A 15,090-nucleotide genomic window follows, 5' to 3' on the forward strand; every position below is an offset into this window, starting at 1 on the left:
CCTAGTTTTTCCAGTGATAGGCAATAGGAAGAAAAAGTGAAAAATAGCCAAATTAAAAGTTACTTTCTTGAAAACTCAACATAAAATAAAAGAAGACTACAAATGCAGAAATATTATATTCTCACTTTTCTAAATATTTAATGCTATCCAAATTAATTCAGTGTTATATATATATGATTGAATACTAATAAAGTATGAATAGAAGTCATCTAATGAACAGTGAGAGTTGGTGAAATAGCTTTTTTTAATTTTGGAAGTATTTTAGATTTCAGAAATAGTAGAAAAAAATAGTACAAAGTGTTTCTGTGTACCTTTCACCTCACTTCCCCTAGTAGTAAAATATTTCGTAAGTACAATTATTGAAGTCAGGAAATTAGCATTTATATAGATTAGTTCCCTGGTGGCTCAGCTGTTAAAGAATCCACCTTCAATGCAGGAGACCCCAGTTCTATTCCTAGGTCCGGAAGATCCCCTGGAGAAGAGTTAGGTTATCCACTTGAGTATTCTTGGGCTACCCTAGTGGCTCAGATGGTAAAGAATCCGCCTGCAAAGTGGGAGACCTGGGTTGGGAAGATCCTCTGGAGGAGGGCATGGCAACCCACTCCATTATTCTTGCCTGAAGAATCCCCTGGACAGAAGAGCCTGGCAGGCTACAGTCCATGGGGCTGCAAAGAGTCATACATGACTGAGCAACTAAGCACAAACTAGTACTAGTCTATACCTTATGTAGCTTTTTCTAGTTGGTTCACTAATATCCACTTTCTGGTCCAGGGCCCAATCCATATCCTATTCTACATTTAGTCTTTGTGTCTCCATAGTCTCCGTACATTGTGATGGTACCTAAATCAATGTTTCTATTTCATGACCTTGACACCTTTGAAGAGTATTGGCCAGTTATTTTCTAGAATGTTCCTCCATTTGAATTATCCAAATGTGGCTCTGTATCTCCAAAAGGGAAACATTCCCCCAGCTATATCTGATTATTATATAAGTGAATTCTTGACCTGAGGACAACCATTACAGTGATCTTCCAGGCTAAGTAACTTGGATTTATTTTTAATAAAATGAATTGGATTATTGAATTAGGGAGATGGTAGGGGAGGTGGTAGAGAATCAAAGTAGTGAGATAGTGTTTCTTATAGCTTTTCAGTATTTGGGCCCCATTTCCATAGTGAATACTATCCTTGGATTCTACAAGTTTCCCAATTGTAGCCTGAAAAGTGCTCTATTTTTTTAAATTAATTTCTATTGGAGTATAATTGCTTTGGGCTTCCCAGGTGGCTCTAGTAGTAAAGAACACACTTACCTGTGCAGGAGACATAATAGACCCAAGTTCAGTCCCTAGGTTGGGAAGATACCCTGGAGGAAGGCATGGCAATCCACTCCAATATTCTTGCCTGGTGAATCCCCATGGACAGAGGCGCTTGACGGGCTACACTCCATAGGGTCACAAAGAGTCAGACGTGACTGAAGTGACTTAGCCCACACACATAATTGCTTTACAAGGTTGTGTTAGTCTTTCTGTACAGCAATGTGAATCAGTTATGCATATACACATATCCGCTCTTTTTTAGATTTCCTTCCCATTTAGGTCACCACAGATTTGAGAAGAGTTCCCTGTGCTCTATGGTAGGTTCTCATTAGTTACCTTGTTTATCCATAGTGGTGTATATATGTCAGTCCCAATCTCCCAAATTATCCCATTTTTCCTTTCCTGCCTTGTTAACCGTAAGTTGGTTCTCTAATTTGGGACTCTATTTCTGCTTTACAAATAAGATCATCTCTACCATAAAAAATGGTTTTTTTGAGCTAGCATAAAGGAGTCTCAGTTTTCTGCAATGAAAATGACTTAACAAATAAATGATAAATAAACAAGAATTGGGAAAAGCAAGTAAATAAAAAGTATAACATGATCAGTTCAGTTCAGTTCAGTCGCTCAGTCGTGTCCAACTCTCTGTGATCCCATGAACTGCGGCACGCCAGGCCTCCCTGTCCATCACCAGCTCCTGGAGTTTACTCAAACTCACATCCATCGACTCAGTGATGCCATCCAGCCATCTCATCCTCTGTCGTCCCCTTTTCCTCCTCCCCCCAATCTCTCCCGGCATCAGAGTCTTTTCCAATGAGTCAACTCTTCGCATGAGGTGGCCAAAGTACTGGAGTTTCAGCTTTAGCATCAGTTCTTCCAAAGAAATCCCAGGGCTGATCTCCTTGTGGTCCAAGGGACTCTCAAGAGTCATCTCCAACACCACAGTTCAAAAGCATCAATTCTTCAGTGCTCTACTTTCTTCACAGTCCAACTCTCACATCCATACAGGACTGCTGGAAAAACCATAGCCTTGACTAGATGGACCTCAGTTGGCAAAGTAATGTCTCTGCTTTTGAATATACTATCTAGATTGGTCATAACTTTCCTTCCAAGCAGTAAGCGTCTTTTAATTTCATGGCTGCAGTCACCATCTGCAGTGATTTTGGAGCCCCAAAAAACGAAGTCTGACACTGTTTCCACTGTTTCCTCATCTATTTCCCATGAAGCGATGGGAGCAGATGCCATGATCTTAGTTTTCTGAATGTTGAGCTTTAGGCCAACTTTTTCACTCTCCTGTTTCACTTTCTGCCATAAGGGTAATGTCATTTGCATATCTGAGGTTATTGTTATTTCTCCCGGCAATCTTGATTCCAGCTTGTGCTTCTTCCAGCCCAGCGATTCTCATGATGTACTCTGCATATAAGTTAAATAAGCAGGGTGACAATATACAGCCTTGATGTACTCCTTTTCCTATTTGGAACCAGTCTGTTGTGCCATGTCCAGTTCTAACTGTTGCTTCCTAACCTGCATACAGGTTTCTCAAGAGGCAGGTCAGGTGGTCTGGTATTCCCATCTCTTTCAGAAATTTCCACAGTTTATTGTGATCCACACACTGTGGCAAAAACCAGGCAGAACTAGATGCCTCTTTGATTTTTTATGCTATCGTAGTTTTACTAAGCTTATGTGACTGACTGCAAGTTAAACTAGACATTTGCACAGACATTTGCAGAGTGGATTACTATAAGAATATCTAATCACTGAATTTTCTCCATGGTGCCATGGCCTGAAGAAAATCTCAATTACAACAGTTCTTAATGCAGCATTAACCTTGCTGATCTTAAGTGTTTATTTTTCTCTGTTGCATAGTATATGTTATTCTTTCATTAGTGTGACCTTAATCATCTGTAAATTTGTCAGATTTTATTAGATACAGCTTTCTAAATAACCTAGGACCCAAGAGCTCCAAGCTGCATGCTTGTTCGGTAGGGCAAATAGTACAAAATTGGAAATTCTTTTTTGTCATTTGTTCCCTTAATTGTAAAAAGAAGTAGTCTTTTTTTAAAACACTAATTCAATTCCAAATAACTTACTTTTCACAATGAAAGATAATTCTTAATTTTTCATCATATAAATGTATACTTCTCAGGTAATAATCTTATTATTGTTGTTGTTGTTATAACAATTATTACTTCTTATGACTTGTCTTCTTATAAATCAAAAAAAGCTTGTAGTTTTTTTGTTAGCATTTTAGCGTAGACCTTTCTTTGCTTTTCAGAAAGAATATCTTTGTGTGCACACATATATGCACATGCATATACATATATGCATACACACATACACATATATGCATACACACATACATTCATATATATGTACATACACACACTAACACCATTTTAAACATTGGTTGTAGATTTTTATACTCATTCTGTCATATTTACAAATGAACCAATGTATGTATTCTATTACTTGTTTCTTGTAACATCCATCCATCAATCCTTTGCAGGCATTATAAATGAAATGATTGGCAGCTCTTTGTAAGAAGTTAGAGGTACAGTGTATCATTTTGTTTAAAACTGTGAGTCAAGTACCACTTAATAGTTCATCTTAAAATATAAGTATTTATAGCATATAATTTTGTTTAGGAATTAATAATCTATTTTGGAAATATGACATAAGGAAATAAATTACGTTATTATCTTATGAAGTGCAGACCAGATTTCCCCCCAAGTCCTGATGACTACTTCATGATGGAAAATGGGAAACAATACCAAGGAATTCTCAGAACCTTTGGCATTGTAAATCCAAAAAGATAAAGAATCAGTGAACTCTGTACTTTGGGGATACATAGCTTAGAATTAGTAATTTACACACCCCCCCAAAAAAAGAGCCAAAGATAAGGAATAACTGAAGGAATGGTTTTACACTATAAAAATTTTTTTTTAATTCGACTTTGAAATGCTTCCATTTGACAGCACCTTTAAGTAGGACTAGTATATATAAAACTAACCATGTTAGACTTTTACTCTGAATATTAGTAAATATTGTTTTCCTTATTTTTATACATATGGGGTGATATTAAACCTATTTTATGTATGAGTCCATATATTCAGCCTTATTAATAATAAATACTCATAATACCGGGGCTTCCTGTAGCTCAGACGGTAAAGCATCTGCCTGTGATGCAGGAGACCAGCGTTTGATCCCTGGGTTGGGAAGATCCCCTGGAGAAGGGCATGGCAATCCACTCCAGTACTCTTGCCTGGAGAATTCCATGGACAGAGAAGCCTGGCGGGCTACAGTCCATGGGATCGCAAAGAGTTGGACATGACCAAGCGACTAATGCATGCATGCATTCATAATATCAATTGTCCTCTGTATATTCTTTCACTTTAGTTGCACACCACTCCAGTACTCTTGCCTGGAAAATCCCATGGATGGAGGGGCCTGGTGGGCTGCAGTCCATGGGGTCGCTAAGAGTCGGATACGACTAAGCGACTTCACTTTCACTTTTCACTTTCATGCATTGGAGAAGGAAATGGCAACCCACTCCAGTGTTCTTGCCTGGAGAATCCCAGGGATGGGGGAGCCTGGTGGGCTGCCGTCTATGGGGTCGCACAGAGTCGGACACGACTGAAGCGACTTAGAAGCAGCAAAACGCACTCAGTAGATACCTGTCAAATGGATTTTTCTTTTTAATAGCCAAACTGTCCAGTAGCTTGGGGAATTTGATAAAAACTATCTGGATAGTTATTCTCATTAGTCTAAATTAAGTATTGTTTATGCTATATTAAACAGAGTGCCTAAACTCATATCTGAATTGGCTAAGGTCTCTGGAACCAAAGTACAGAGCTTTTAAATCCTGTATGATTGTTAAGATAAGATGAGTCAGTGCATGGAAAGTCCATCAGTACCTGGACGTACTAAATACTCAGTAATATTCTTATTACCATTTTGAAAGAAAAATTTCTTAAGGTGCTTCACAATTTGGTGTTATATGTTACTACTCCAAGTATCTTATGTTAATCCATTACTAATCCAAGAATTATTAAACCAGGTCATAGCCTAGATTTTATGTAGTTAAAAAAATACTTGAAAAATATCTTTATTATATAGGGGAAGATCCAATAATAGAAACCATAAGGAAATCACTGAGACTTTACCAAATAAAATTTTAAAAAACATGTGTTAAAGAGACTGTTCAACAAAATTAAACTCTTAAAAACATGTATGCAACATGTGATAAAGGATTGTTACTCTTCATAAATTAAAAAACTATTATGAATTGATTTATAAAAGCAAGAAATGTACAAAAGGGAAAAAAAGTCCAAGAATGAAGAAATAAAAATTAATACAACTATGAACTGCTACTTAAAAATAATTTGGTTGATTTTTAAATAATAATGTATAATATTTTATCTGCATATCCAGATTTCAAAAGTTCTAAAAATTGCCTTTTATAAACTCATGTGGCAACAAAAGGTAACCTGATCTGGGCATGCTGGCAGCAAACTAGTGGTAACTGACTTGAAAGGGTCCTTTTCTGTGCCTCTTAGTGAGAATCACATGATTTGGGCTGCCTGAATATTCATGGCTTTAAAAATTTTTAAGTGCTTTCTCAAACACTGCTTGGATTGCTATAGAATAGAAGTCATTTATTTGCATCATGTTATCCTTCTAAAATCAGAAAAATTATGAATATCAAAACCCCTCTGTCCAAAAATATTTGGATGAGGAATTGTAGACCTGTATTTAATTTGATAGTACAGAGAACCAAAGTCACTCACAAATTCCCAATGAAGTCATAAATTGGTTTCTTTTGTGAATGGGATAGTAAAATGTGAATATAGATATAGAGATTTATCAAAAGTCACAAAAGTGTGCATGCCCTTTAACTGGAAATCTCTAGGAATTTATCATGGCTAAGTTATTGGGAAAATGATGAAAGACTTAAGCTTTAGTAAGTCCAACACAGGTGACATATAACTGAAAAGTCCCAAATGTTCAATGACAGAAGACTGGTGGGATTATACAAGGCTCTACCCACAACTCACACAACAACTGAGCCACTTTCAAAGTGATACTGTGCAGTAGCACTCATTCATGTTGAAGATGCCCTCAATATTTGTTAGGTAGAAATACCAGGCTGTAAAAATAATATGACTATATTATCTCATTTCTCTAAAAATTATTTGTCTCTGGATGGCAGAATTGCAGGTGATTCTAATTTTCTTTTTATAACTGTGCTTGTCTATGATGAAAACGTATTACTACTTATAATAATAAAACTTTTAAGTGTCATTTAAACATATTATTAAGAGTTTGTCAATACATCTTACTTAGTTTCAAGTTTTATGTATATTATTAATATGTGTGAGGAAAATATAATATTCTTCATATTTATAGGAATTAATTATAATGACTTGGTATATTTGAAAACAGTATCATAACACATAGCCTAGTTTTCAGATAGCATGTTTTTCCTTAAAGAAACCTTTATTGTATTGTTGATATTTTAATGTGTGTTATTAAAATTTGCTGTGGAGAATTGAAAATATAAACCATATTGTCAAGGAAAGCATATTCAGAATTTTAGACTTTATAAAAAAATATACCCAGAGAGTTTATTGGCAGCATCCAAATTCTGACCCATGGAGAGAGAACAGTAAGCTAACCATCTCGAATAGTGGGATATCAATTGATAATGTGTAATTTCTTTGTTTCAGCCATCAGAAACAATTTGCTATTCTCAGAAATATATTTTGAAATTATAATCTTTATCCTGAAATGGTCCTTTTAACAATACAAATAAATGAGAAAGCTGTGTGCTCTTTCAGGAAAGTGATTTGCCTTCTGCATTGCCTTGAGTGGTGATAACATGATGATGTGCCATTCTACTGCTTGGCATGGGATAAACAACTAGACCCAGCAGTATATCTACAGAGAAGAGAGTTCTGTGTTTAAAGTGCTAATTTCAGTGCTTCTTATAGTTCCTACAATATGCATTTGAAATTTGGTGCTGACTCTGAATACTTTATTCCAGTTTGTTAGACTATTTCTGCAATATATGTACAATTAAATTATATTACTTATTAAAAATAGTGTTATCTGTTACTTATTTACTGAAAGAAACAACTCTTTATTTTTCAGAGCTTCCATATGGCTGGGAAAAAATCGATGATCCCATATATGGCACTTATTATGTTGAGTAAGTCTCTAAGTTTGATATTAACTTGTTATTAATGTGTTGTGAAATTGTGTTAGTGTTCCATTTATTGTGCATATGTGGCTAACAGTCCTTTTATTCCCCTTTCATCTTACTTTGAAGTACCCACAAAAACTAGCTGCACTAGCTAGCTGTCTCTTGCCTCTCCAGCTGGCTAATTTGTCATACTTTCCCTTTGACTCATGATTCTAAAACACCAGTTGGAAAAGTGTCTTTCACACTGTCCTCTAAATGAGTGATAATTAAAGATATCAAAGTAAATGCCCTTCATTTTGCAATCAGAATGTTGGGAGCTGACTAGTTGTGCAATAGAGATGTTCTATTAGACCAGATTTCAAAGTCAGTTAAATGAAGCAACCATATTTTTCAGTTGAGGGATGAAATAAAATTTGGATTTCTTTGTCTTTTAAGGCCTCATTTTAAATCAGGAGGGTTTTTCTTGTAAATTGGACTTTTATCTATTGGAGGTCACAGCATAATGAGTTACCACTCTATGCATCCTTTTAGTCAGGATAAAGCCCCCATTAAGGATTCAATTATATACACATCTTTCCTTAGAAAAATCAAGTAATATTCAATAACTTTCAGTAGTTATGTACATGAGTTACTTTTTCCAGAACCCCTTTTCTGATAGACAGTTTTTTAAATTTTACTTATTGCATCATGTTGTTCATGTTATTTGGGTGAATAACAAAACCTACATGCCCAAGAAACACAGAGGCTGAAACACTAAAGATGTTCGCCCTCTCCATCAAGATCTAAATCTCTTTCCTCCAACCATATTCTGTTAATAATAATCTAGATGGTAGGTAAATGGTTACAAACTAATGACATCATTGCTAAATTGTTTTTATAGCCATAGTCAAACCGTTACTCGGAGAAGGCAATGGCACTCCACTCCAGTACTCTTGCCTGGAAAATCCCATGGACGGAGGAGCCTGGTAGGCTGCAATCCATGGGGTCGCTAAGAGTTGGACATGACTTTCATGCATTGGAGAAGGAAATGGCACCCCACTCCAGTGTTTTTGCCTAGAGAATCCCAGGGACGGGGGAGCCTGGTAGGCTGCAGTCCATGGGGTCGCTGAGAGTTGGACATGACTCAGTGACTTCACTTTCACTTTTCACTTTCATGCATTGGAGAAGGAAATGGCAACCCACTCCAGTGTTCTTGCCTAGAGAATCCCAGGGACGGGGGAGCCTGGTGGGCTGCCGTCTATGGGGTTGCACAGAGTCGGATACAACTGAAGCAACTTAGCAGCAGCAGCAGCAGCAGCAAACCATTACTGAGCTTTTATTAAGTGTCAAGCCCTTGTCTCCACTGGGGAGGTGCTGATGAGGGCAGCCTGTGTACTCACGCCCTTGAGCATCTCCTTCGTGAACACTTGTCTTGAGCTATCATCTCGAGTGAATTTTGGCACCACAGTCATTTCCAGTGAAGGTGAATTTACTTCATTTGCCAAATGCAGTTTTCTAACACAGTATCTAAGGTCATGTAGACACTCAATAGATGCAAAAATTAAGATAAATACTTGGAGGTATCACTAATTGCAAAAATAAAGGAAAATCACTTTTAGATGGTTCTAAGGCTTCTAGTCCCATTACACTGCTCATCAATTAAAATACATATATATTTTAATAATACTATAGCTGCAACTCCTGGTTAATTTTGTCAATGTTAAGTTTTCAGTTCAGTTTAGTTGCTCAGTCGTGTCTGACTCTTTACTATCCCATGGACTGCAGCACGCCAATAAGTGTTACTTCGTCTTAATTGTTGAATCAGACTATCCCTTGCTTAAACCTATGACATCTGAAATCCAAGGTAGCTGAATGGAAGGAAAGAGAACAGAAGTATGTGACACGCCAAATCTCATCTGTAATACACTTCCTTACATAGTTTATCAAACAAGAACACTTTCCTAAGGTTAGATATTGGGAAACTCCATAAAAAGCCATATAGCGAATATTTTAGGGGGCCAAATGGCATCTCTCACAGCTATTCAATTCTGCTGTTGTTGAAAACAACCACAGGTGACACTTCAAATGAATGGGTGTCACTATGTTTCAATAAAACTTAATTAGCAAAAATAGATGGCTGGACAAACTTGGCCTGGGGGGACATGATTTTCTGACCCTTTCCCTGTTTGAAATCTTCCAATTCTTCTTCCATGTCTTCAACTGCTTTCAAGCTGATTTCCAATGTACGAAACAGTATTTAACTCAAACCTTCCTTCTCTGCTTAAATATCTATCAAAGAGGTAAGAGATTCACACATCAGAAAGCAATGCTTCCTACCTTCTTGATCATTGAGGTGTCTGTTCTTCAAGGAAAGATCTGATGCTGGTAGTTAAATTATTGAATTGGACATTAGCTATAACCCTAAAAGGAAATGATTCTCAGTACCATTACACTTCATATGGTTTACTTTGTATTTGTTTTTGCTTAAACTACATTTCTTTCCACTTGCTTTCCTGGTAGCTCCGCTGGTAAAGCAGGAGACCCCAGTTCGATTCCTGGGTTGGGAAAATCCCCTGGAGAAGGGATAGGCTACCCACTCCAGTATTCTTGGGCTTCCCTGGTGACTCACATGGTAAAAAATCTGCTTGCAGTGTGGGAGACCTGAGTTTGATACTTGGGTTGTGACGATACCCTGAAGGAGGGCGTGGCAACCCACCCATTATTCTTGCCTGGAGAATCCCTGTGGACAGAGGAGCCTAGCGGGCTACTGTCCATAGGGTCACAAAGAGTCAGACATGACAGCCACTAAGCACAGCACAACACATTTCTTTCTACATTTCTCCACTTCGTTTTTCATGTATAACCACCAAAGTCAGAAAATTACTCATAATTTAGTTAGTTATATCTTACATAATTAGATCAGACTAACTTTTAATACTTTTAGATTTCAAGTGATTGTGAGGTCTGAAATGCAGTCATTGTCGTTGTTTAGTCGCTAAGTCGGGTCCAGCTCTTTTGCAACCCTATGGACTGTAGCCCACCAGGCTCCTCTGCCCATGGGATTCTTCAGGCAAAAATACTGGAGTGGGATTTCCTTCTCCAGGGGATCTTCCCAACCCAGGGATCGAACCCACATCTCCTGCAATGGCAGGCAGATTCTTTACCACTGGGCTACCAGGAAAGCCTCTGGGTACAATCAGAGTGAGTCTAATAGTTTAACTTCCTTCAGGTTGCATCCAATTCTGCTATTTGTCATGGCTTTTTCCCCATTACATGATTCCATAGGTATACCAATACCAAGAATTAGGCATATGTATGTGTATCAGACCAGTCAAAAAACTAAGGTAACTCAGACCTCCAGATAATTTTAAATAGAACTGTATGCCATTATTTCTTAGAAATGTCTTTTGGAAAAAAAAATCATCGAAATAATTGAAATACCTCAACTTGTAAATGTTGTGTTTACAGTATATAATGGGTTCTCTGGAGAGCTATCATTTTTGGTATTTAATTGCATACCCCATTACACAATTAGAGGACTGGTTACAAAATATGGAAAACATTCCATCCTCCCACCAAGTGGTAAAAAAGCCTAGGACTCTAGAAGTCTAACTCAGCAGTTACTCTTCAGACAAACCAACAACTAGGAGGAGAAGTTGTAGAGCAGACATCAGCAGTGAATGTCAGAGTGAAAGAAACCCTGTGCCTGTGGCACATTTGCACAAACACTCACTCCTGCCAGCCACAGATAAGCCAACAGGACTCCAGCAGTCAACAGCAGGAAAGTGTTTAGGCAACTTGACACTGGAAAACCTGGGCTGAGTAAATTTTGACCACTATTGGTAACTTTAACTTGCTGTGTCATAATTTTATCCTGGGCAAATCTAGTTTTAAGATTACAGATTTAATATATTTAAAACTCAGAAAAAATTATCATTATTATCATGTAAGTATCATTGCCTCATGGCATCTGGTCCCGTCACATCATGGCAGATGGGAAAAAATGGAAACAGTGAAAGACTTTATTTTCTTGGGCTCCAAAATCACTATGGACAGTGACTGCAGCCATGAAATTAAAAGACACCTTGGGAAAAAAGCTATGACAGACCTAGAGAGCATGTTTAAAAGCAGAGACATCATTTTAAAGCTATGGTTTTTCCGGTAGTTGTGTAGGGATGTGAGAGTTGAACCATAAAGAAGGCTGAGCGCTGAAGAATTGATGCTTTTGAACTGTGGTGTTGGAGAAGACTCTTGAGAGTCCCTTGGACTGCAAGGAGATCCAACCAGTCGATCCTAAAGGAAATATACCCTGAATGTTCATTGGAAGGACTGATGCTGAAGCTGAAGCTCCAATACTTTGGCCACCTGATGCAAAGAGCTGACTCATTTGAAAAGACCCTGATGCTGGGAAAGATTGAAGGCAGGAGGAGAAGGGGCTAACAGAGGATGAGATGGTTGGGTGGCATCATCGACTCAACAGACATGAGTTTGAGCAAGTTCTAGGAGATAGTGAAGGACAGGGAAGCCTGGATTACTGCAGTCCATAGGGTGGCAAAGAGTCAGACATGACTGAGCAATTGAACAACATTAGTATAATGAGGTAAATTGTCTTAAATTGACATATGGGGAATCTCTGTCTGAAGAAGTTCAGTATTGATAGGAATGGACCCAGGCACTGTGACTGTAGAGCCCAGAGTCCAAACTCGCTTGAAATGCATCCCATAAATGTAGTGTTCATAATCCTCATGTGATGGTCTGAACAAGCTTCTGCAACTCATCACTGGAGAGGAACAGAGAATCCCCAGAGGACATCTTCTCCCCAGCTCCCCTCTAGTGGTATCACAGGAGGGTGACAGAGAGTGGTGGTCATGTTGTACACAGCCCCACCAGGCTGACTTCTGACTCACTCATTCTGAGCCACCAACTCCACCACCCATGGCTTGAGAGTGGTCCCAGACACTCTGGCCCCCAAGAGCAAGACTGGAAAGTCCTGAACAGAGAGGATTGCATGTTGTGAGGGCCCCAGCATAGAGATGTTGCCCCTTATTTGGAGCTACAGAAGCAGCCACATGGCTCTGTATTTTGAAGAACAGTGAGGCTCACTCAGCATGTTTTCTTATTTCATCTGCAGACAGGACAGACAGACCACATTTCTGCTCAGTTTAGCCACAGAAAGAGGTTAGCCCTATTTTTCTTGACACTAAGTCCATGATAGTGCAGGACTTAGCAATGTATTAAAAAGTCCTAAAGTTGCTAACTAGAAATGTAACTGTCACTGTTCATAAAGAAAGGGAATTTTTTAATGAAAAAAGTACAAAATGTAGAGTTGAACAGGTGTGACTTTTGTACAAATGTGTTTTTTTTCCTCCTCTTTTGTGAAATTATGTCTGCTGGGTGCATTTTGGTTTCAATGGCAGTTACACAATTTGCTTAACTAGCTTGCCCAGAAGACACAATTTCCTGGAACAGTTTTCATGCAAAGCTGCCTTCTCTGGCACAGATGGAGAAGCAAACCATACAGCTACAGTTAAGGCAATAGTGGAGACTGACAGATGTGATTTTCATGTAAAGGTTTTACAAGTTTTCATGTGATGTCACACATCTGCTACTATGAAATGTTGCTTGTGTGCAGTTCCAGAATGTATGAAAGATACCATATAATATCTCCAATATAACATTGAATGTGAAAGGAGAATTGCATTCATTTCATGGTTAATGATGAGTATTTGTCATGATGTAGCAAGTTGCAAAGTGGCTAGAGGGGATTTTAATGCAACAGCATTATCTTAACAATGTTTTTCTCCTTCATGCCTTTGAGTAGTTCTCTAAATATTCCAAGAAAACACTTTTTAAGTTCAGTATTTTTGAAAAGTCAGCATATATGTAAAACACGTCCAATTAGAAATCAACACAAAAGTATATCCTTTTAAAATCTTGCCTTTTCTTAGGGAATTTTTTTTCCTGTATTGAAAGATAATTTTTTCAAACTTTCAATGTTTTCTTCAGTTTTCAAAAATCAGCACACTGTTCTGATGCTTTTAAACAGCTATTTAAAAAAGAATCCTTTCACCAGCTTAACAAACTTGTGTAATAGAAGATATTAAACTAAAATGCACTGTTGAAGTTGCTCAGTTACGTTCTAAAGGGAGCTCTGAATCTTGTCAGTAGCATTTGGTCGTATCAGTTATCACTTAGTGGCCAAGAACACGGGTGGCAGCATTTCACAGTATCACAGGAGGAAAGGGAGGAGGATGGGGATCAGAATGGAGAGAGGGAAAAGGAGAGGAAGAGATTGTACTGTGCATCTGTTACGCGCCAGTCAGTGTTCTAAGTGCTGTACATATTACTAACTCATTTAATCAGAACAAAACAACTCTGAAGTCTATGTTACCATCCCCATTTTATAGATAATGAAATAGAAAATAAAGATAAGAAGATAAAAATAACTGAGATATAGCTATTTCTACAAGTACTAAATAATAAGGCTGGAATTTGAATCTAAGCAGTCTCATTACAGAGCTGGTGAAAGTGAAAATATTCATTGCTCAGTCATATCTGACTTTTTATGACCCCATGGACTGTACTGTCTATGGAAACCTCCAGGCAAGAATACTGGAGTGGGTTTGCCATTTTCTTCTCCAGGGGATCTTCCTGACCCAGGGATCTGACCTGGGTCTCCTGCACTGCAGGCAGATGCTTTACCATCTGAGCCACTAGGGAAGCCTTAGCACCTAACACAGGTATGTAGGAAGTGCTGAACAAATGTTAATTATATTTATCTTATGTATCCCAGTGACATAGCTAAGGACTGTCCTTTGGGCATTACCTGCTTTTACAGTTCTTTCCTGATACAGTAGCAGTGTTGGTCACTCAGTCATGTCTGACGCTTTGTGACCCATGGACTGTAGCCCGCCAGGCTCTGTCTGTCCATGGAATTCTCCAGGCAAGAATGTTGAAGTGGGTAGCCATTCCCTTCTCTAGGGGATCTTCCCAACCCAGGGATAGAACCCAGGTCTTTTGCATTGCAAGCAGATTTTTTACTATCTGAGCTACCAGGGAAGCCTTTCATGATACAATGCACCCCCAAAAGTGAATAATTCTAAGGATGATTATTTGATTTATAAGAAACATATAACTAAATCTCATGGTTAGAGTGTGCCACATTGAATAAAAAATACTATTTCTGGTATTTTTTCCATAAGCCCCCTGAAAATGATGAAGTAAGGACTGCAGAGTGTGATATTTCTGTGTCTTCCAGAGGGGCTGAGGTTTCAGGGTAATTTCCAAAGAAAGTACTTGTGATGAAAGGATTTATTTAATAACACAGTGATGTTTAAGACACTATTTTTACTTTCAACTACGTTCACATCCATTGTCCCAGAGAATGAGGGAACTAATCTCTGAGGAGTTAAGTGAGATCTCAATGAGCAGACTCCTAGTAAGGCTGCAGCTATCTGATGCATGGAGAGCTAAGAAAGACCTTTCAATAGACTAGCTATGTTTTACATTAACATTAACTTTATAATTTATAAAGTGTTTCTCATGTTTATTAAATAAGCATAAATAAATTAACTTCACAGTTCAACGAAGGGAATAAGAA

At 38.0% G+C, this 15,090-nt stretch overlaps 1 protein-coding gene across 1 annotated transcript in view; it reads left to right on the top strand.

Annotated features, from left to right (window-relative positions):
* Window positions 1-15,090, top strand: part of MAGI2 (membrane associated guanylate kinase, WW and PDZ domain containing 2) — a 1,481,671-nt gene that overhangs the window by 1,098,621 nt on the left and 367,960 nt on the right. Inside the window, exon 7 of the mRNA XM_052638336.1 lies at window positions 7,460-7,517. Coding sequence (XP_052494296.1) covers window positions 7,460-7,517 — 58 coding nt within the window. The remainder of the gene's footprint in view (window positions 1-7,459; window positions 7,518-15,090) is intronic.

The sequence above is a fragment of the Budorcas taxicolor genome, chromosome 4, assembly GCF_023091745.1.
Source record: "Budorcas taxicolor isolate Tak-1 chromosome 4, Takin1.1, whole genome shotgun sequence".
In the NCBI taxonomy this organism is placed as follows: domain Eukaryota; kingdom Metazoa; phylum Chordata; class Mammalia; order Artiodactyla; family Bovidae; genus Budorcas; species Budorcas taxicolor.